This window comes from Anopheles merus, chromosome 2L (genome assembly GCF_017562075.2).
Source record: "Anopheles merus strain MAF chromosome 2L, AmerM5.1, whole genome shotgun sequence".
Classification (NCBI taxonomy): domain Eukaryota; kingdom Metazoa; phylum Arthropoda; class Insecta; order Diptera; family Culicidae; genus Anopheles; species Anopheles merus.
The window spans coordinates 19,839,388-19,863,043 of NC_054083.1; the positions used below are offsets into that span (position 1 = coordinate 19,839,388).

General features: G+C 46.3%; 1 protein-coding gene across 5 annotated transcripts in view; it reads left to right on the plus strand.

Annotated features, from left to right (window-relative positions):
* Positions 1 to 23,656, plus strand: part of LOC121594390 (F-box/WD repeat-containing protein 7) — a 32,007-nt gene that overhangs the window by 5,054 nt on the left and 3,297 nt on the right. For 4 of the 5 annotated variants that reach the window (XM_041917587.1, XM_041917588.1, XM_041917589.1 and 1 more), the window contains 3 exons: positions 3,206 to 3,234; positions 19,934 to 23,416; positions 23,488 to 23,601. In XM_041917587.1, the coding sequence (XP_041773521.1) occupies positions 20,003 to 23,416; positions 23,488 to 23,601 (3,528 nt within the window). In that variant the 5' untranslated portion in view covers positions 3,206 to 3,234; positions 19,934 to 20,002. The remainder of the gene's footprint in view (positions 1 to 3,205; positions 3,235 to 19,933; positions 23,417 to 23,487; positions 23,602 to 23,656) is intronic. The other variant, XM_041917590.1, reaches the window with a different exon arrangement.

Here is a 23,656-nt window from a genome sequence, read left to right on the forward strand (position 1 = left end):
AATTGCACTTGCACGATCCACAGCACCTTCTCTTCCTCCTTCTGTATACCCACCAACCACCATCACCATGCGCTGCTGCTCTCGTCATTGTTTTCACTTATTTTATGACCCATCACGACGCGACGACTACGACGTGTACACATTATACGGGCAATTTCTTTTCCACGCATTATATGCGCCTTTATTTTGCAATTTATGTGCAATTTTTTATGCGCCTTTTTTTCCCTTTTTGCGTGTGCGTGTATATATCGATGTGTGTGTGGTGGTTGAAGGTGAAATGCACTTCTTGCGTGTTGTGTGCTTTTGTTCTTCTTTTTGAGTTTTTTCTTTAAACTCGGTGGCAATGTTTTCGTTTTGTTTTATTTTTTCGTAACTTGAACAGATAAACAGATTTGGTATCAAGCCTCCCTTTTCCTGCTCTCTTCTATCTTCTACTCTTTACTTTTTGTTTCGTTTGCGCAATACAATCAATAAACATTTTGGTCGTTTTTTTTTTTCTTCTTTTTTTCGGGGTTTTTTTTATAAGAATACATCAACCGCCAACTCGCACTGGATTTACGTGCATGTGCCCTGTCTGTGTGTGCCGCATTTTGAGCTTCAAGGGCTGATAGTGAAAACGTTTGCAATTGTGTATATATGTGTGTGTGTGTGTGTCTGCCCTTTTTCGTGTCAGCTTGAAGCATTAAACTGATGGGAAAATGATCAGAAATGAGGTTACATTCTACCTTCTTCTTTTTTTTTTTTACAAAAACGTACATCGGGGAAAGTATTTTGTCTGTGTTTATTTTTACGCTCCAACGAAACGTTCATTTTTTCTCTCGATAAATTGGACTCCTTCTTGCTACCGCATCCTTCATCATTGTGGAATCCTGGCGGGAAGCAAAAAAACAACCGGTGAAAGTTGTATATGTGTCTGTGTGTACGTAATTTGCCTTTAATTGTACGTGAGCAATAATTATCGGATAAAGTAAGCAAGCATTCACCAGCAAAAAAAAACGGAGATAGTTATTCTCATCAACAAGCTATTCGGTTTTCTTAAATACCTGTGTGGAATGTATTCAACACTTTTTTGTTTAATTTTTTTCCACGTTGGAAAAAACGGGAATATACACCTCAAGGTACCAGGGCTCTCTCCTGCTGATATCCGGATTCTCTATTTTGTGCTTCAAGCGTAGTGCTCCCGGGGATGTTGGTGTACATGGCGAACACACGAAGGTGGAGGTTTCCTGCCTTCATGTGTGTTAGTGTGCATAAAAACCGATCCGATCGACCCGATCTCTCCTCATCTGTACCTTTAGGCAACGCGCAAGATGCAGTTCTCGTTCGATGCTGATGAAACCTTCGTGGCCCCGCTGTGCTCAGCATCCTTTATTCTTTTTCCTTGGTCGTCTTTCATCAAGAAATCTCTACAGGCCATTTATTTTTGTCCCTTTTATCGCAAAAAATAGCGCCTGCCTGGTTGCATGGTAGTGTAGGGACTGCATAGGAATCCTTGACGCATCAATTGTAGTCCAACGGTACGTGTTTTGTTGAGAGCTGATTTCTTCTTCGAATTGGAAAGGAATCAATTGTGTTGTGAACAAGAAATGGCTGTAGGATTTTTAGAAAAAATGGAGTTGGTTAAAGTTTATTGAAATTATTCGCTATTTTGAAGAAGTAAACCCCTAGAACATAACGCGTTAGGAACATAGGAACATAGGACATAGGAACATTGTTCCTATGTTTTATATTTCTTAATATTTTTATGATTATGATTTATAAACATATAAGAAGGAAGTCATCAAACTTCGTAAAAGTGCAACGTTTTTTTTTTTCAAAAATCTTGATATCAGAAGGAATCTTTGACAATTTTAAGGACGAAGTGTGAGTTTATTCCTTTCCCGATAGTGGACAGCACTTCCTTTTTCAAAACGGCAATATTTTATTGTGTATCTTGATATGTTGCTCGGACTCGCGGTCTTTTCAACACATTACAGTTTCCTTCCCACTGCCATTAACAATTCCACTTTCGTTCTACGCCGCCGACCAGAGCCGTGATCTTCTTTACCCATTGCACAACACAACAAAATGCTTTCATCCTTACCGATTCCGACAAGGAAAAAGCTCAAAGACACACACCCGCACACAAGCACGCCTCCTGCCGGCAAGTGCTGTACAAATGCCTTTCAGCAGCAAACTGTTTCAATCCTCCGAATGGCTTCGGGTTTGCTGATTTAGTACGTTGCTGCTTCGGTCCCGTCCCTTGCACCTCGCCCGATCAATTGTAAGAAAAACGAGTGAGAAAAAGATATGGAGGATAGATTTTCATTTCCATTGGCCAGCTCTTTTACAACACATCCTGCTGAGTTTGTGTCTTTTCGGTGCGTTTTTGGAAGTTGGATGATGGCCTGAGTGGAGCAGTGGGAGACAGCACCTCCGCTTTGGCCGGTTTCAAGGCACTTCTGGGTTTCTTTTTCTTGTACGCTTCTTGCTGAGCTTTGCCATTTTCTTTCTCCCCGTTCGAGCGGTTTGCGCTCTAGCCGTCATCATGATGTAAAATTTTTGCTGCGCTTCACCAACTTTCATTCTTTCTCTAGGTTGGTGAAGAAGGAACGGGTGTGGCTGGTTTCGTCGTTCCTGTGCCGGCCTTCGCTGTACAGCGCTTTATAAATTGTCCAGATGTGTGCCAAGTAAATGCGTCCTTGTGTGTGTCATGTGTCTTTGACGACCGCCAGTGGCTAGAAAATGGATGGTAAAAAAAAATGGCCTCCCAGCATTCCAGAACTCTTTCTTGGACAATCAGATAGCTCTACTACAACGCTGTGGTATGGTCCTTGGCAACGGAGGGCCGTTTTGCCTTGTTTTTCTCACTCCCCAACCCGCATAAAGCTGTGAACGAACGATTTTCCACTTCGGCCTTTTCTTATTGCTATTTCCCGTTTTCTTTCTTTCGTAGACAAGCATTTCTCTTCTTGGCTGCGCTGCAGTAGTTGCATTGCTTTCAATGTTTCTATTTTATCTGAAAATGAAAACTTTGTCAATAGCCGGCACACAAACACACACACACAGACGATGGGCTGTTTTGATTCCTTTCATTATGTGGTGGGCTGGCTTCGTGTGCTCCCATAACTGGGCCATGTGGCCCATTCATGTTGTTGCAGCCCGCTGAAATAACTGTACCATTTATGCTTGTTTTTTTTCTTCTTTGTTTTTCATCCATTTCCAGATTGATGGTGTCCCGCAGTGTAACATCAAGTAGGTATATTTGTTTTAAAAGTAGTACATTTTACATTCAATAGTAGTGAGTGTTTAAAATAGTTGTAATTTATATATTTATTTTCATCAAACATTGTGAGTTTTGTTTTTGACCCTTTACATTTCCATGGTTTGAAATTATTGTCATTAACTCTTAAGCCGTAAGATACATAAAACCACAATAGAAAATGTTAGATAGCATTGGCCTACAGCAATAATAATTTCGTAATGGCGAAATGTAATTTGTGTAACAAATTAGTGCAATTTGTTTTGCAAAAACGCTACGCTTAGGCAAACGTTTGCAGGTCTAGAGTTATTATACCCCGACCTAAACAAACAAACCGGTAATGAAGATTCGCATCAACCGCAGGGTCTATTAATTTCTCAAATATGTTGTAAAACGATGATACTACTAGAGGGTTTTTGCTTCCTTCCTTTCAATGATTGTTTTGTTTGCTATGCAATGCAAGAAAATGTGACAGAATCAACGCAAAACAAAAACGGTCACCACCGTCACCGTGGGCGAACGAACAACATGTGCAACATGTGACACGCCACGTCGAGTCGAGAGAACGCCGCGATACATGTGGTGGGCCCCAAGGAGGCACCCTTTTTCTTTCTGTGTGCACCAATTAGTGGCTTACAATGCTGGCTAGTTAGTTTTATTGTGTGTGTTTGGGTGGGAAGCAGGGTGAGTGTTTGGGGTGGCCAAGTGGAGCACGGCCGGGGGGAGTTATGTTTGCCCTTTAGGCGTTGCCCGTCTTTCTCCTGCTGCTGTGCTTTGCATCCTCACCAGAAGCTGTTGTGGCGATTTGTTTTTATCGGTAGCGAGCGAATGCATTAGTGTGTCCTGCCCTTGTGGGTTTGGTATTTAATGTGATACCCGAGCGAGTGGTGTGTGGGTAACTGAGGAGAGAACGATGGTAAAAGGGGTTGGTGTGCGTTGTGGTTGCTGATGAGTATGTTTTGCCACAACGTTACTAGCAACTATCACACAGACACACCGCTCCGCATTGTGACGTTATCATAATCGATCTATCGATCAGCGCGCTCGCTGGTATCATTTGCAAAAACGAACGGAACAGTTTTTATGGTATAGTTTGCGCAACAAATAACTAGAATTTATTATACAACAATTGACACAATAATTGTTTCAAATTTAAAAACATACACAAACACTTTGTCATTATTTACAATAAGAAACATAAAGTCAATTCTTATACTTGGAATGGAGTCAAAGTTAAACTTTGTTCTACTTGAAAATGAAACTATTATTGCTAACGATAACGTTCTAAATTCTAAATTATCATGCAATTGTAACCAAATCGTTTAACAATCTCCTAATATTCGCCCGGTTCCATGGTGTCATGGTAAAGCTCTTGCTGTTGTATGTCAATGGTTGTAAGTTCAGATCTCAGCTGAACCCTGCAACAATGGCGCTCACTTACATTTATTTTCCTTATACAGCAACACCGCTATTTGTTTATATTTAAGTGTCCAAATATATTCCAACTCCCAAGACTCCCTAATTCCTAATGAGAAAAAATATTTTCGAGGATATTTTGAGTTGTTACTCAGAAAATTTGTCTTATGCATGTCGATGAATTATTATGAACATAATTATTAATGTCACACCCACTCATTAGTTTTGTTTTGGTTTGGTTTCATATTCATAAAAAATATATTAAATTGTGGGTTAAATGTTTCATTCCATATTGTTCGACGAAACATTTGAAACTTGGAAAAATAAATGCAGCTAACTCTCAAAGCTCCACACCGAGTCTCTTCCATCCAAAATCGCTCTCCACCGGCATAATCAACGTTGTTCGGGGTGTGCAATTATCCGTTCCTTACCCATCATCGTGCTCTGATCGTTTGGCAGCAATCGAAAGCTTTCAAAACTAAACTGAGAAAAGCTGCACCGAAAATTCGCAAATAAGAGCTTGGTCGTGATGTGGCGCGCGATATCCGAGGAATTTAGGCAAATCGGCGTTCTTTTTCGGTGGTGTATCCTTTTTTTTCTCGAGTGGCTGGTAAAATATTCTTCTGCATGTGGGAAGGCGTCTTGATGCTGTTGGTTGTCCCCCCGGATAGTGTACCATCTTCAGCGTTGTTGGAGGTGCGTGGGAAGATATTCTTAAGCCCTTTCGTCGAAATGATCGGATTCTCACCCTGGCTCGCTGTTTTATTGTGTTGTATGCCCTTGCACCTCGTTCTCTATTTCTCTCTTAATCCTACTGCCCAGTCCGTTGAAGTGTGAGGCCCGCCGATCCATCGCTGAACGAAGATCAATCTGCTATAACTTAAAAACTCCCACGACCTGTGTGACTTGGCGGGGACTTCCACCGATGGTACGGTGTGGAAGATTTCAAAGTTTTCTTCCTTTGGCTTTGCTTCACTCTTTGCGCCTGCAGAAAGATTCCGTCTTTGGTGAAGGTCTTGGTCGTCATATGGCTATGGTTGTGCACACCGGGACCCGTTCGTTAAAGCAACGAATTTCGTACCGATGCTCTTGATCTCGAGGCTGGACCGCGTGGGATCTTCGTGGAGACGCCAAATCATGTATCTCTCTACGGGTATGTGTGTGTGTCTGTATGGTGAAGAGCTCATTAAGAACACGTTATTTTGCAACGAGAGGGAAAAAATCTCCCACCATAAAATCACGTCGGCGGCGGGTACTGCCACGAGGTTCTTGCCACGCCGCGTCGACGCGTTTCCCTTTTGGGACGTTTGATTTTCGACTTCGTGACTTTCGGTTTCATAAAAGAAGGAAGTACCACACGGTGTCGCGTTTTTTTTCTTTTTTTGCTTCCTAACCCCACTCTTCTGCACTACACATTCATCTTGTTGCACATTTTGTAGCTCGTGTGTTTGTTCGCGCGCGCGCGCAGCCCCAGTAGCGAACAGCATCAAATTCCCAAGGGCAATCAATCGCGGAACGAAGGCGCTCTATGCTTCTTCATCCAAATGTTGCAGTGTGTGTGTGGTTGGCTAATCTATATGTGTTCGAGCAGTGGCGTGTGAATCGTTTGAAACTTTGTTCTTTTCGGAAAGGATTTGAAACATTCAAAAAACGGTGTCTGTCGGATTCTTAGATGTGAAGAACAGCAGCAGCAGCAACAGTAGGAAGAGAATAAGAGCTCGATCGGGACAGATCGCATTTCCCACGCCGTTCCCAAACAATCCCACGCCTCCAGGGGCACTCCCAAACGGCGGGTAGAGGAGATATGGTGAGAGGGCGAATTTTGGTGGATTTTGTTTTTGTTTTTGTTTTTTTTTTTTAGAAAGCTTTCGTTATGTGTGACCCTTTCAGTCGTACCCCCGTCAACAAGCTTCTGTTCGTTCGCCAGGGATGTAAGGCGATTAGTTTTCGGCCTACCGGGTGAAGAAGAATTTCGACAGAAACTAATCTCTTCGATCGGTAACTGAACAGGCGGAGATTAGCTTATACCGAGACTCCCTAAGTTGGTGGCGATGAGCTAGCCATTCGAAGATGAAAGCCGAAACTCTCGGCACCAATGATTGCTACCTATGTGTATGGGAAAGATGTCATCACATAAAGCAAACGGGTTTAGTGTTATTTATTTTAATTAAAAATTCAAACATTTCAAATATGTCGCCTCGAGCGCGAGATCGTAATCGGAGGGGGCGCGTTTTCCCACAGCACATTATCGCCTATCGTGGGCACGCAACACGCAAGATAAACGACACACGCCTCGCGACAAGTATGGGCTATCTTGCCTAGCTTTCATCGGCTCCTTCATAATAGTGCACCACCGTGTAAACACTTCGGGATGCGTATTAGAAACCCGATGGCCGACGAGCCTGTCCTTCTTCTCCCGCCTTTTATTGCATTCTTCTGCGGTATGCTGCAAGAGGATGAGGATGGTCATAGCCCGGGATGTGAAGAAAACGAGGAATTGAAACCTATCGATCGTGGAGGCTCATCGCTAGCTGTTACTTTTTTCCTGTTGTTGTATCCTCTATTTTCCCATCGGAATCATCTTCCTGCTGATCCCGTAAGGCGTTGAAAGGTTTCTTTCGGCTTTGCTCTGACCTCTAACTCCCATTAATGGAGCAGGTAAAGCCGAAGAAGATCAAAAACAGCGCGCGCAATCCGTCGTTCCCAGTCCCGCTTGGTGGCACGATATATTCACAGTTGTATCCTTTTTTCCACTCTGCTTTTCCCTATTCGCCCTGCGGAGAACAAAGGACTGAATATTTCACACGCACAGACACACATACCCACACACACACACACGGACACAGAGAGCATTGTGTGTAGTAATAGTAACGAAATTCCACATCAACCTGTCTTATGGCATCGTTTAAGTCCGCGGATGCATCTTCTTCTTCCGTGCCCTTCCTAGATCCAGACAATCGTCGACAGGAACGACGACCTTCTCAAGATCAGACGAAACCACCACTTCCCAGCAGCTTCTTATCGTCCCCTTCTCCTTTCGTTGTTGACCTTTCCCCGGGGGAGCGGGGGTTTTCCTTGAATGCGCGAAGCCTGTGGGAGATTCCGACTGTTTTCTATTGAATAACGCTCCCTCGTTCAGTTTAATAGCGTACAGAGCGCTATCGCGTTCTTCGTTCATTCTTGGTTTGGGATTCTTTTTAAAGCCACCTATACCACGCGCATCCAGACGTGGATCTTTGTGGCCACGTTTCTTACATCGCTTTGGTGTGGTGGACATGGTGGAGGTTATATTCTTGCTTCCCAACTCCAAATCCACAGCACTTCAAAGACACACCTCCAGGGCCTGAAGATCTAACCATTACATCTCTCTGTATGTCTCTGTGTGTGTTGTAAGAGTGTGTTTGTAGGATACACGCACCGAAGGGAGACGTACGTACCGAAAAGAAACCCGGAGAGTTCCCAGACGCAAACTTCCTCTACAACAGTCGTCGTCATCGTTGTCGGGTTGGCTTCCCGCAGTTTTTGATCGTTTCCTTCATTTCTGCTTCTCCTCTGTAAAGCTCTTCACAAGTTCACCGGTTTGCGCGGGTTTTGCCCTTCTTGCCTCTATGTTCACCCATTTCACACACCGCGTTTCGTGATCCCGTGATTCGTTTACGCTTGGTTTCTCTTGGGATTCATGCGTGTTACGGGTACGATCGTTAAAGATGGAATCCAGATCCAGCCAACCAGCCGGAGTAGAATATCAGGAGCAGGCACCGGGCAATGGCAAATGGAAGAAAACGTGAAAGAAATTCCACAACAGAACAAGCCTTGCTGTAAGTCGATCAACTCCCGGAGACAGAAGTGCGGGTGCGCGCTGACTTGCCGGACTTATATGGGTGAAGTTAGACGTCAGATTTTGTCTGTTTTTTATACCAATTGAAGTATGTAGAGGGAAAAAATGCTTTCAGCGGACGACGGCCATGCAGTTCACTGTCAACTCGCATACCACCGACGGAACCTGCCGAAACCATTTTCTCACAAGCATTCACAACCGCCTCTCGAAGCTGTGTGAAGTGATTGATGATCCTCTATCCAATAGAAAATGTCTGCAATGCGTTTGAGAGACCAAGAGTCGGAGAGATAGTGGTACAGAGACGTAAAGCAACTATAACCACTTCAACATAATTGTACCATTTGCGATCGACGTGTACCAAAAAGCATGCGAGATTCGTAGAGCCGTTGCCCAAACTTGGCAGCGAAAGAAAGCCATGGACGTTCCGGTGGGCGAACAGCGAACAATTGCGCTACAGTTTTACCATCACTCAGCTAAGGTCGCGTGATTTTATCACATATGTGTCCTTCGATGGGCAACCAGTTGTTTTGAAGCTAAAAGGGCTGTTGTTTTCTTCGAATGCATTCCCCTCCGAAGCTTATCGGATCCGCGAAGTCAACAAAAACACATTAAGGGGGTTACAAGCGTCATGAACCTGGGACACCTTAAAATCGTGATGAACATTCTGGAATATGGTCGTGGAATTCTGCTACGAACGCTATGGTGTGTCCAGGATGACTTCAATGCCATCACATGGCCAAAGGGTCTAAGGCCTGACGCTAGAACATCTTCCCTCCTAACTTGACCTACGGCAGCTCCTCCCCACTCCTTGCATTCTCCCCTTGCTTGCCAAAGTATGTACGAGGTAGAAGCGAGCGTGGGAATTCAACGATTATATATGCCCGTCGCGCGCCGTACGAATCATCAAGGAAGGTCAAACAATCGACTACTCATTAACCAACAAATGGCTATTTAAGTGTGCGTACATACATACCAGTGAGCAAGGGTAGGGAGTGCATAAAGGGATTCGATAAGGATTCAAAAGCAAGCAGGAATGTTTGTGTTAAGACTGTTTTCTTTATTTTTAAACTATGCATCTTGCAAATACTCTGTATGCTCTTCTTGTCAAACTTAAAATGTCATTTCATCGAGCGCAACGAATCGATCATACCTCTGCGATACGCGATCACAGTGCTTCGATTCGATTCGTCGATAACCATCAGCGCAAGATTTTTCAATGTTCCCAGACGCAAGGACACATTGCAAGCTTGGAAAAAGAACAGAAAAAAAACTCTACTCCATAACCTCTGTCATTACATCGTCGTCACCGTATCCGTCGGGCGGTTATAAATTAAGTTAATGATGCTCAAAAGGCAGCCAAAAGGGTATACCCAAAAAAACCCCGCCGAAGGTATATAATCATAAGTCGTCGCCCATCAGGGTTCGATCGAAAATATCAGATGAACGAGAAAACAGAGGGATGCGAACGCCACAGATAAGACACACAACGACCAGCTCCCGAGCGCAATCCTTCCTTTGCAGCCGACTGCTGCACAACTGTTGATGAGGGCCTTAAACGAAGGGTGTTTCTGTATTTTGTTTTACTGCTGGAGAATTTCTCACATGAATTATAGAGACACGTCCTCCGGAGACATGGGAGCGAAAACAGCAACAGTGTGTGGTGACATTGGATGGCGAAGAGAAATGGATCACAAGGCAAGAGGAAAGGGAGACATTTTTAGGGATTCGTAACGTAAATTCCTGTCCAGATTCCAGTTCCTTTTTTTCGTTTGCTTTTGGTTTGAAATGGTGGAGAATTAAATTGCTACCACAACATATGCTCCTCTATTATTACAGAAATCACAGTGATCATCGCACGATCATAATCGTTTCAGTGTGGCCAAAAACGAAACAGATATGATACGGGTTAGGCCTTGGGTTTATCGGGGTCTGATCATCGAACTCAGGCGGCCGAGACTAGAGTATATGATTTTGCTCCTCGCCAGCCTGTCTTCTGATCATATGGAGTTGGCTGAACTTCCGGTGCAACAAAACGCAAAGAAAATTACTGCCACGATGATGTTGCAGACAACAGAAAAGTGGTCCCTACAGCAAACAGGAAGCGGCGCCATATTGTGGTAGTGTGCGAGCTCGCGAGGACTGATTTAATTTGGTCTCGAATTTCTGAATGAGGCTACAACGATCTGTCTTTAATTTTTTTTTTTTAGGAAAAGAATTCTTCCGTTTTCTGGACACATCAGACACAGTGACACAGGATAATGAATGCTTTCTGGCAATAGTAATTATGTCTCATGCATATCGCGCAGATGATGCAGGTTGCTTTTGGGAACTCTTCGTTTTTTTTTTTAACTCCACCACAATCATCACTCAGGATGTGCATCAATTGATATTCTGGGAAAAGAAACTAAACTAAATTGATCATTAATTAAATACAATGGCCATAAATCGATCGATCAAATGAGGACGATTAAGTGCGCTAATGGGTGGTTTGTATTGGCAATCGGATTGTGTGTGTGTCTGTCGTTTTCTCATGCGGAATATGATTGATCGTTAGCTTTTATTAATTGAGGGAAAAATGGCTCTTTTCTCTCTGCTTCTGCTGCTTGCGAATGGATGGATAGCTCATCAACCGGCCCCGTTTCTCACGGTATTTTAAGCAACAAAAGCAACGTGGCTGTTGTGTAGAATGCGGCGCGAGAAGGAATGCTGATGCCTACAGAGACTAAACTCTCCGTGATCTTTGGACTGTGGACGATTACAGACAGTTTAACATCTTCCACCAAACAGATTATGACCATAGGTGCGTGCGTGTGTGTTTCTGTTTACGGGTCGACAAGGGTGTTTTCTATTGGCATCAATTTTTAAAGAGACGTTAAAACGGAAAATGCCAGTGTTGTAGAGTAGTGATGGGGCAAAGTGAAGAAAGAGAAGAGAGAAGAAAAAAAAACACTCAACAATAATAGCCATAAAATACGGGGCGAATGTAAGCATCGCTACGTTTGTGTGTAAGAATAATTTATTATTTTATAAGGTTCTTCTTTCACCCCTCCGCTCCACGTTGGCACGTATCTCCGCGTGTCTTCGCATCGTCTTATTATGGGTAGTTTCTTCTCCGCTTCCGTTCTGCTGCGCCCCGTGAGAAGGCGACGACTTCTCCGCGTTTGTGACCAGCCTTCATCCCCTATAAAGCTTTGGTTCTTCGGTCGGTTGGTTGGTCGGCTGTTGTTCACCCGGTTATCTCACGGTTCAATTCTGCGGCCAATCTCTCTGTGAGTGTGTGTATTTAAAAGAGAGAGAGAGAGAGTATGGGTAAATCACAGCAGACACACACACACGCACAACAAGCGCTCGATGGTGTTACTCTGTCTGGATGTTCTGCCCACGGGGTGTGTACCTTCTTCGCGATCTTGCGCGTCACTTCCCTCCGCACTATCTCGTCGATATATCGTCGATCGTTACATCTGTTACTTCTGGCTCTGCTCCCTTCTCCCGTGTGTCGCCTTTCGTTGGTCTGACATTCTGGACTCCCTCCTAACCTTCTTCCCCCAAAACCCTCCCCGCAGCAAGAATGTTTCTTTTTCTTCGTGTCTTTTTGTGTTCCTTTTCCTTCATCTCTCTCTCTGTGGCCGTCTGTTTTTGATTTTGATCGTGAGAAAAATATGGGTAACGTGAGATTTTTCCTCCAGCCCATCCAACCATACGCGCAAACCTTCTTCCGCAACAAACCCTGTTGCGCGTTGGTGGTGTGTTGCGATGTTTTCTTTGCTGCTCCTGCTGTTGCCTGACATTCTTTGGCCTTTTTTTTCCTGTTGCTGCAGCTTCTCCGCTTGCCAGCTCCTTCAAAATCCTGTTGAACGTTGAACTGTGTACGTGCGGGTAAGGGTATGCTATCGGTTCATTAGCAATGTGGTGGCGGTGGTGTGTATCGTTTGGTGAAAGAAAGGCACAAATAAAAGGCAAGATATTGCGACGCTTTGTTTGAAGATTTAAAATGTCCAGCAATCGTTTTGATTGCTCGGGGAAGGGTTTTTCTTGCCTTTCGTGTTCTAGTCGTCGAGCTTTTGTCGGTGGTGAAACGTAGAGGACGTGATCTGTTAACATGAAACCCGAAAAGGGCAATTCTTTACCTTGCTAAATGTTATTGCGGCGTGTTGGTGAGCCGATTGCATCGTTATATGTTGTGAAACGATTTGTTTTTATTGTATTATTCCTCTAACGTTTTATAAAAAAAACATCATCGGAACCACTTTAGGAGCCAATTTTCAAGATTTCTAGGGTTGAAAGCAAATTTTTCACAAACATTTTAGTAAAATTTGCTTTATTGTGCAGTTCAGTTTAGTCTGAAACATAATAACGAGCAATTTCTCCCAATGCTTGACAATGCTTCAAAATTACTCAAATTAAATTTTAAACTCAATCTCCAATTTGCACAACTTCATCAAACTTTCAATGGATTAAAGTCGATAAACTCATCGCGCCTTCAACACAGCGTGTCCTGAAGAGAGCATATCAATCCAGTATGCGAAAGTGTGAAAGGTTAGCGGCCTTAGCGTAAGGTCCAGCTGGTAGGGAAATTGAAGCCACGAAACCACCATATGCGTCACTTGAGCCACTGATTTGGCTTTACAGCAGTTTGCAGCTGATTCCATAAGCAAAATTGCCCCTGAGGGAGTAACGCTAATCCACCGCATACCCTAGATACTCCATTCAATCGCCAAAAATATGCACCTCTTGGTGCGGTTTACGCGTTGATGCCATTATCGGACCTTATTTCTTTAGAAACGAGCGCAGAGCTCACGTTACGGTAAACAATTTGATCGTCAAATTAATTGTGAGTCCATTGGGAGCTCCAAATTCATGGGATTTACAGGGTTTCTCAAGCCAGCTCAACATCGTAACACTCTTTTTCGAACACGTTAAACGATTGTCAACATCGTACATACAAATCGAATACGTAAACTCTTTTCGATTTGGTAACACTAGGTGGTTTTGAATGCGTAAAATCCCAACTCGAATCTGGAAAATTTATGTTGGCTGTCTTGTCACCCATTATACATTTTCCAGATTCGAGTTGGGATGTTATGCGTTCAAAACCTAGTGTTACCAAATCGAAAAGAGTTTACGGATTCGAATTGTATGTACGATGTTGACAATCGTTTAACGTGTTCGAAAAATAGTGTTTCGATGTTGAGCTGGCTTGAGAAACCCTGTAATATCGTTTGATTTCATTCCTGTGGGTCAACATGAATCCATTGGCTTATGCTGATTAACTGCTGCAGCAATTGACGCCATGAAGGTTACTTTTGGCCAGCCATACGACCAGGGCTACCTATTTCCACGCAAATATGTTTGAATTTAATACTGAATTCTTAACGCTGTAATGATGAATTGAGCTGAGCGTTGTAGGCCTTCTTCTCAAACCCGTAAAGTGCATTTCATCTACTTCAATGGCTATCCAGATGATCTGTGACACGTGAAGCTTGGATCAACTACGTGATTGTGAGTTCACAACTTTCAAAGATGAAATTGGATTGAAGATGAGCCGATGTGAAGTGTTGAGCCGATTGAAGAAACCTCTAAAAAATTGGATATGAATGTAATGTTTGTAAATAATATAACAAAATATTCTGTAACATTTTTCTTAATATTTTCTGTAGGCTTCTCACTATATTGATCCTTTTTCTTTAATGGTATGTTAACGAAAGTAATGAAAAAGCATTACTTATTCATATATTCCGCACTCCACATCTTAAAGTAGAATTTATTACCGCGCCTTATTGTCATACTTCAATACTACAAGATTTAGTGATATCTTTCAACGCCGTTATAATCGCGTAGTTCTTGTGGATTCTCTGCCAACCGCCAAAGAGAGAGAAGAAAAAGAAAGGGCAAGACTATACAATTTCTATTTCAATCCTACGAAGAAAAAAGTGGGTCTATAAGACGGTTAAAGCGCACGACGCCGCCCAATACATGCGTATTACCATTACCCACGTCCTAAGCCGATTATCCGCATTTGCATGATAAGCGCGGTAAAAAGGAAGCCGCTTTTCCTTCTGTATATGTGTTCATGCAGTTTTCCTACACCTGTGTGTGATTTCGAGCTTCTTTTTTGTTTCGTTCCCACCATTGTGTGTGTGCCGTTGTCGTTGTTGTTGTTGCCACTGAAATAGCGCCTGAGCTCTCCTGCTCGGGGGGAATGGAAATTCTAAAAAGGCATACCGCGCCTAACAGCTTTTTAATACACTCCTCACACAGGCGCGCAGCAACATTCACACACTGAAAGGCGAACAAAAATTAAACCGATGATGATGATGATCCACTTTGGCCGGGGTGCTAGTCCCTCGTGTCTTATCCCACCCACTCCTGTCTCTCTTTCTGTGCCGTCTTCATCCGCTGGATCTTACAGTTTCTCCATACCACGACAGACGGTTGTGTGTATGTTTGTGTTTGTTACACTCTTCTGCAGCACTTAAATCGACTGACCGGCAGATAAAAAAAACAACATTCATTGGCTTCGATTATGTTTCGTGCTGCGGTAAAAAAAGAAAAACAGGTGCCAATGTTGCCTGCCTGCCTGGTGGCGGCACCGCGGTCGAGAAGAGGATTCTGTGTGTGTGTGTGTGGTGTGGTGTGTGTGTGTGTGTGTGTGTGTGTGTGTGTGTGTGTGTGTGTGTGTGTGTGTGTGTGTGTGTGTGTGTGTGTGTGTGTGTGTGTGTGTGTGTGTGTGTGTGTGTGGTGTGTGTGTGTGTGTGTGTGTGTGTGTGTGTGTGTGTGTGTGTGTGTGTGTGTGTGTGGTGTGTGTGTGTGTGTGTGTGTGTGTGTGTGTGTGTGTGTGTGTGTGTGTGTGTGTGTGTGTGTGTGTGTGGTGTGTGTGTGGTGTGTGTGTGTGTGTGTGTGTGTGTGTGTGTGTGTGTGTGTGTGTGTGTGGTGTGTGTGTGTGTGTGTGTGTGTGTGTGTGTGTGTGTGTGTGTGTGTGTGTGTGTGTGTGTGTGTGTGTGTATTTACACAAGCCAATGACCCTTGTTCCGACATATTCGGTGCAATCTAGAATCGCGTTCATGGTGGCAGTTGCAATCCCGAACGGCGATTATGGAGGAAAAATCCATGCGCCAACCACGCCGAGTCCATGGCAAAAATAAAGAGAGAAAAAAACAAACGACTAGTACAATTCCCCTATTCTCTTCGTCGTAAATCATGTGCAAACCAAATGATGCCGTCGTACGCTTTTTTTGTTTGGTTTGTTTGTGTATTCTGGCCTATATGTGCACCTGGCCACACGAACGAGAACACTCTGATGCGCTCGCTAGCTAACCTGCCTGCTGGTCAATACCAAAAAAAAGAAGCTTTTTAAAACAAAAGCACACGGAAACATAAGGGACAAAATCCTGCAAGGAGCCCCGTGTGTTTTCCATGCACTACAGAGCAGTTCCTGTTCGAATCAGAGGACGAGAAGAAAAGGTTTGCTCTTCATGGCCATGGGATGTGCTCTACACCTATTATCCTCGGCTCAGACGTAGCCGCGGGAGACGTGGTTGCAAATTTTCCAAATTTTTTTTCTCCTTTCTTCACCAAGAGGAAGTCGCTCATTTGCAATGGAATAGTGTGTGGATATGGTAGGAACGAAAAAAAAAAAGATACCTGTGCAAAAGAAATTCCTTTACACATGTTGAACCCGAGCTCCGGCTTTCATTGGTCATCTCCGGGGGATTTTTTTGTTGTTTTGTCCTCCCGAAACCCCGTTGCACGCAGGGGTGGTGTAGGTAGGTGTATGCATGTGTGTAAAGCTTCGCAAATTTAAGGAATAAAGAAATTTCGAACAGGTGAAGGAAGGGGATGAAAGGAAGGGCATGTGCGTGGTTGGTTGGCGATGATGGTCCGGCCTCTTCACATCCGGTGCAATGTGGTGAACGATTCGTTCGCCTTTTCCGTTCTTCTCCCTCTTCCCTTTTTCCATCTCTTGCGGCGGGAATAAAGACAGCATCCACACACACACACACACACACACACACACACACACACACACACACCACACACACACACCACACACACACACACACACACACACACACACACACACACACACACACACACACACACACACACACACACACACACACACACACACACATTTCATCAGCTGTGCGTGCCGGGATGTTTCTGCAGCTGTCGGTCGGGTTGCTGCTGCTGTTGTTTGCCATCCGGTTTCGTTGGTTTTTAGCGAAAACCAGTGCCGTATGTATGTTCTATCCCTTTTATTCCTATATCCCCTCGCTGCACTACAATCAGCTGCGACATTTCACCAGACCAACAAACAAAAAAGAAAACTTTCCGCATACTGTTTTTTTTTTCTTTTGCATCGCCACCTTGCTTGCATGTCCTTTTTGCGCGAACCGAAGATAACCTCAAGCGCGCGCACCCTGTAAAACGTGCCGTTGCTGTTGCGCATTATTTTGATCGACTGGACCGGCGGGTGGATGCGGAATGGTGAAACCGCACGTTGTTACACCTTAACTTTACGAGCGATTCCTCCCCAATTGCTTGTATGGTGGAACATCAATGCACACGCATCGCTATCATTACCCCTTGACCGGTGTGGTGTGCGTTGCTGATACGCATTTGCCAGGATAATTACAGCTTTTACCTTTTACCTGCTGTTGCTGCCCGCTGGGGCTCTGAGACAAGTCGCGTTTTTGCATTTTGGCTTATTTTCCGGTTTGCCATGCAAATTTTGATACGCCGCCCGTATGATGAAGCACACACATGCAAAGCACCACCAAGTCTTCTGTATGGCCTGGAGGTTAAAATTAACTACCTCAGTTTATCTTCCAATAACTTTTCTGCGGTAATTTAATACAAAAATATAAATCAAAAGCTAAATTCAACGTTATCAGTCGGAATGCTGTCGGTGCAGTGTGTAGAAGAGACATTGCTTTTCCACACAAAATATTACACGATTTTTTGTTGTATTGCTATTAACAATTAAATTTGAAAGCGAACTTGATATACACGTACAATCTCTCTTACACAGATTCTCGTTCGTCTTTTCAACAGCCTTTAAAAAAATTAACAATTAATGACAAAATATAGTCGTAAGAAAACAACCAATGTTTGAAGCCAAACTTGATACAAAAAAATGACACAAACCCGAGGGATGTGAGGTTGCTTGGCAGGGCCTTTATCGCTCATAACTCATCAACCTTTGATTCGGTGTTTGATCATCGTGTGTATTAGTTTACGCTGTCTAGACAGATCGGCCATCGATATATTGCCCCCCCCCCCTTTCCCCCCCTTCCCCATTCGTTTGACATTAGAAACGAATTGGATCCGATCGGTTGTTCTTCATCCCGTTCGTTTTTTTTATTGCTTATAAGCGACATACGAGACTTGTTTGCGGTTGTTGTGGTTGCATTTTTGGGCTTCCCTTGAGAGATGATGTGTAAAAAAACTGTTAGTGTTGTTGTGCTGAATCAATAGTGTTGTGCTGCTTTGACTTGAAAGAAAGAAAAAACAAGAAAAACATCACCCAGCAGCACCAAACGGCAGCGATTGTGGTTTTATTTCGAACAAAAAAACAGGCCACCGCATGTCTCACAAGAATTTAAAACTCGTTTTTCTTGCTGATAATCAGCAGCGCACGCAGTACTGCAAACATAAAAAGTCCTTTTCATCGTTGCTCTCCTTGAGAGATGATTATGAACGGCATTAAAGAAAGAAATCGCTAGTTATTTCATTTGTATTTTTTTATTGTATTTTGCTTGTACTGCTTAAAGCTCTCGAATGCAAAATAAAAAAAATGGACTGAGGCGGTATTTACTGTGCACAATCACCATTCACTTGTCCTGCAAGATCATAAAATATGATCATTTTGATTGATACTTTGGTAAATGGCGAAGCGAACGCTTCTCATATGGCGCGGGCCGTTTGCGCATTTTATTGTGCTAACCAACGAGCAGCTAAACCAGTAACACTAAACCATCGGCCACAACAACACACATGCTGTGGCTAAATTGTGGATGAAGCGATTATGAAAAAAAAAATCCGTCTTAATAAACCGCGACACCGAAGGCTCACCATATTCGTCACAAGATCATAACGACCTTTGGCGCACTGCTTTTATGATTTGCGTTTGCAAACTACGCATTTAGCCCCGCCGCATTATTGGCTAGGGCAAAAGATGCGTGTGTGCGATATACGGCACGTCGCCACCAAAAACAACGTGGTCGTGTCGGGTCTTGCAACCGCGCCGCCGTTGCTGATGACGTCGTCGCCCATCGCTGCCGCCATGTATGCGACGCAGACACTAGCGGACCGCCGCGCATGAGTCAGTGCTTGTGTTTGTGCGATAGTGTGTTGCCCTTTTGGTTTTTTTGGTGTGTGCATATTGTTTTTTGTTTTTTCGTTAGTTTGAACATGTTTTTCCCTTCCACATGTGCGTATGTGCCACCCGTCTCGGCGGCCACTGCAGAGCAACCTGTTTGCTTACACTTATGATACTGGGCAGCCTTTTTCCGCCTTTCTTTTGACCTCCACGCGATCGGGCAGGTCGGGCGGGCAGGCGGGCGGGCAGGCAGGTAGGCGGGCAGGCGGGTAGGCGGGCAGGCAGCAAAAAAAAAACGAACCGAATCAGCCGTTTGCCATCCGCCGTGTGTGTTTGTGTGTGTGTATGTGTTCTGCGACGTTTGAGTTTAATTTTAGCAACTGTCTTTGCAACTGCTGCATCATCATCATCATCATCATCAAACTAACTCAGGGCGGTCCACCTCTTGCCGTGTGAATCCTGCTGCACACCCGGGTTTGATAGGCGCTGATGATGATGACGCGGCTGATGATGTTGCACATACTAGTCTAGTGCTGGTGGACAAATGCGCTGATGCTACCAAAAATTTTGTACTCAGAAGCCTCTAACAATTTCTAGCCCCAGCGAACACCATTTGAAGGGTACCTTTAGACACGTTCATGCATTTTAACCTCCTGATGAGGACCTGATGTTAGTTTGGGAATGGAAATGGGGCATAGGAATGGACTAAGCCATCCTTTATTATCAACATGCAATTGTACAGCTTCTGGCTATGCTCTTCTACTAGTGCATTATTACTGGTATACGTGTAGCATTCTGCCTGGAGTTGTGGCACAGCTAACACATTGGTTGGCCTCCATTTGCAACATGACACGTTTCTCGCCTTGTTATAATGGTAGTTGTCGTCATAAATTATGATTTATTTTAAATGTTTGCAAAAACAAGGACGAACTTCCTATGTCGAACCATCTCTACACTTATCGAACCCAGCGTTGTTTTACACAACGCGTACATAGTTTCAATAAAATGAATTAATGAAATACTGACTGCAAATTCCAACCCGCATTTTGTGTTGTTTCTTTCCGCAACTAGCCCTCTAATGAACCTTCTTTTTTGCTTGTTCCCTTTGTTCTTTCAGCTCATAGTACGCCAACCACCACACAGTGCATGCAAACGCGATACGTCGTCTTTGTCGCCGTGTCGAAGAATGGCAGAACAATGTACCGTCAGCATTGAAGCCAGCAAGCAGCAACAAGAGCAACCCGTTACAACTACCCTTGCCGCAGCCGCAGCCGCCGCCGCTAGCCATCCAGCCAGCCCGCAAAGTTGTATCAAATCGCCCACGTGCGCTGCTACAACCGGTGCGACAACGCATCACCACGAGGACGAGGATCGGGGTAGCGCACTACTCCACACGGTGGAGGAAGACGGCGGCGATAGCAACGATGGAAGCAGCACACCAAGGACAACGTGTGATCATCGTTCCACCAGTGGTGTGACACCACTGTCGCTGGCTGGAGATGCCGGTGGCAAAGATGGTGGCGCGAAGAAACCGTACTGGCTGTTCGCCTCCGCCGGCTGTGAGGAAGATCGAGCGGTGGAGCGCAGGCAACAGCATCATCACCAATTGCTGCGCATGGATAGCAATGGGAGCGACGATATCGATGGCAGCTTGCGACATGAACCCGAGCGGCAGCCGCTGGAGTGTCCCATCCTGCTCGAAACGCCCGCACTAGAGCGCGCGGAACTGAACGGCGATGAGGATGATGATGTTGGCGGGGGCGACGCGATGAGGCGGCAGGGCACTATCGACGGTATGATGAGCGAAAGTGGTAGGATCAGTGTCGTCGGTAAGCTGGCGATCATCAGCGACAAGCTGGCGGCGGTGAAACCAAAGCGCCTCAGCGATGAGTTCTTCTCCGCGGACGACGACAACGACGACGAGGAGGAGGACGACGTCGACGACGAGGAGACGAAATCGAACGGCGACCGGTTCGGGACCGATCGGCCGAACGCGATGGTGGATAGCGAGGCGCAGGCAAGCCTGAGCGAAATAAAAAATCTCAGCATCACCTGCTGCGGCAAGCGCAAGGAAGAGGGGCCGAAGGAGGAGGAGGGAGTGGTGTGCGAGCAGAATCGTCGATCCAGTTTGCATGCGTCCGGATCGAAGGTGGATTCCGCCGACCCGCTGTTGCCGGCGTGCCGTGACGCGCTGCTGCAGCAACCAAAGGCATCCGTTTTGCGTGCGGCTGAAAATACGATCGAAGACGACGACCCACTGGAGCAGGAAGGGCAGCAGCAGCAGCAGCAGCACGATGCGGCCGCCGCTGCCGTCGATGAAGACGAGGAGCTTCTACTGGACGATGTGCAATCGATGGACGCGATCGAACGACGCGATTTCGAGCAGGAGGGCGGCTTTTTGATAAGAAACAGATCACTGATATCTGGCGATAGACTGAATTTAGAATTTTTAAATAATACAAACGCCCGTCCCCCGTCGAACGAGCGTCGGCCCGCGGAGCAGCAACCCTCGTCGGCTGAGGGGTCGGGCGCGGGACTCACCGCAACCAGCGCGATCTGCACCAACGAACTCCTCCCCGCTGTCGAAGCGGCTGCTGCCCCCACGTCCGCGCAGCATACGACTACGCCGACGAGCAGCCGATATCAGCACAAGCATGATCCTCACCATCACCATCATAATCATCCGCAACATCATCACCATCATCACCACCACCAGGCTGGCAAAGCGCTCAACAGCAGCAACAGCAGCAGCAGTAGCAGCACCGGTAGCGATAGCTTTAGTAGTAGTTATAATAGTAGGGAAACCGAGAACAATAGTACAACCAAGTTCGCAGTTAATAAGCTTACGAGGAACCTCTCCGCTAGTCTAGCTAATTGCAACGATAAAAAGAGTGGCCAGCACCAGCAGCAGCTGGATGCCGTTGCCACCAGCACCGGATCCAGCTCCACGTCACCCATCGCGTCCTCATTTGCCACCTCCTCCGCTTCCTCCTCGTGCTCCTCGTCGAGCTACTCGCTGTACTCAGCGGCATCGGCGGCTGGTGTCGGAAACGGCACTGGCGACGACGATGAAACCGCTCCGGCAATGGTCACCGATGCAGCAGCTGCAACACCAGCCCTGTCGGAGGAATGCAAACCGGCCGCCGAGCTTGCCGAAGCCTTCCTGAACGCCAACTCCAACGACAGTGTATCGTCTGGCCGGTCACTGTTCGGTGTGCACGGTACGGAAGTGGAGGAAACCGCAATCACGGCGGTGGACGTGCACACGAAAGAGGAAGAGGAGGAGCACACCCATACGCATCACGACGATCCTTGTTGCTCCTCCACCTCCTCGACGGCGTCGTATTCGTCCTCCTCCTCACCGCTACCTTCGCAGACGGCGACGGCCCAGCACGCCGAGGACGTGTCGATGAGCATTTGCTCCTCCGCGGCACTGCCACCGACCGCTTCCCATTCGGCCAGCTCGTCCGTTTCATCCGCACACGACGAGTCCACCCTCGCTGCCGCTGCGCACAATGACGGTAAACCGCTGTGTGACGGGGAGGCAAATCAGGAGGACGAGCACGAGGCGGAAAGCACTCGCGCAATGCGTTCGTCATCGTCGCAACCTTCCAGCTGCTCGGGACGGAAACAGGACGAGGGTGGCAAACTTTCCTTCAGCTGTGCTTTCCCGAAGGACGACGCGCGAATGTCTCTGCCAGACGGCACCAAACAGCTCTCGTTGCTTCCGTCCACCTCCAGCAATGGCAGGGCGGACAGTGGTCAGCCGGACGAGCACGACGGTGCGTCGAAGAGTGGTCGGGCCAGCGGCACGGGACATCAATCTCAGCACTCGCAACATCACCATCGCCGACAGTTGCATCACCACCACCAGCATCAGCGGGCCAGTGGAGCCGGCGGCGACGGAACGGTCGACGTGTCCACCGGCTCCTCTTCCTCCTCTACGTCCCGCGCGGTTCAAGCGAACAGCGGTAGCGGCGGAACTGCGCCGGCCGGATCGGCAGTGGTCGCTAGTGCCGGGCCGGAAGTGGTGGTTGCTTCGTATCATCAGCAGCGCGACGCCAGCACCAACACGTCCAACTCGCCCGAACCGAGCGAGCCCGAGATCGACGAGGAGGACTGGGCCGACTGTGAGGAGGGCACGGACGAAGAGGTGTGCACCTGTCGGGATTACACCGACGAGGATGGTTTCGCGAGCAGCGAGGACGAGCTGCCGTCCCGCGATGTGGACCTTTCGAGCTACACGCACCTCGACACGATATCGGACGATCTGCTGCACGATGCGCAGACGCCACGGCTCCATCGGAAGCGCAAGCTGACGGAGAACCGGACGATACTGTACGGGGAGGCGGGCAGTCCGTCGGCGGAATCGCTAAACTACAGCAGCCGCAAACGGCTCGCGCTCGATGGGTCGAGCGCCTCCGCAACCGCTTCCTCTACTGCTGCGGGTAGTGCATCGCCGGGAGCGGCCGTAGCAGCTGGAACATCAGCTACGACGACATCGACGACGACGACGTCAGCTTCTGCTGTTACTACCACACCGTTGTCCAGTGGCGTTGTGGCCACAACGCCCCGATCTTCCCTGCGAAGTCCAATGAATGTAAGTAGAAATACATATTCAACCATGCTTGGTGCGTAAATTTCATATGCGGTTTGCTGTCATCTCCACAGATTGCAACAACGCCAACGTCATCCACACTGGGAGAGCGCAAGACACCAAGAACCATTATACCGACCAAAGATAATCCTCCTCCTGAGCTCTGTGAATGGTTGATGCAGTTCCAGGTAAGTGTTTCCGCTGCTCCGTCTTAGCGCACCCCTTGCATGGTGCTTAATTCGC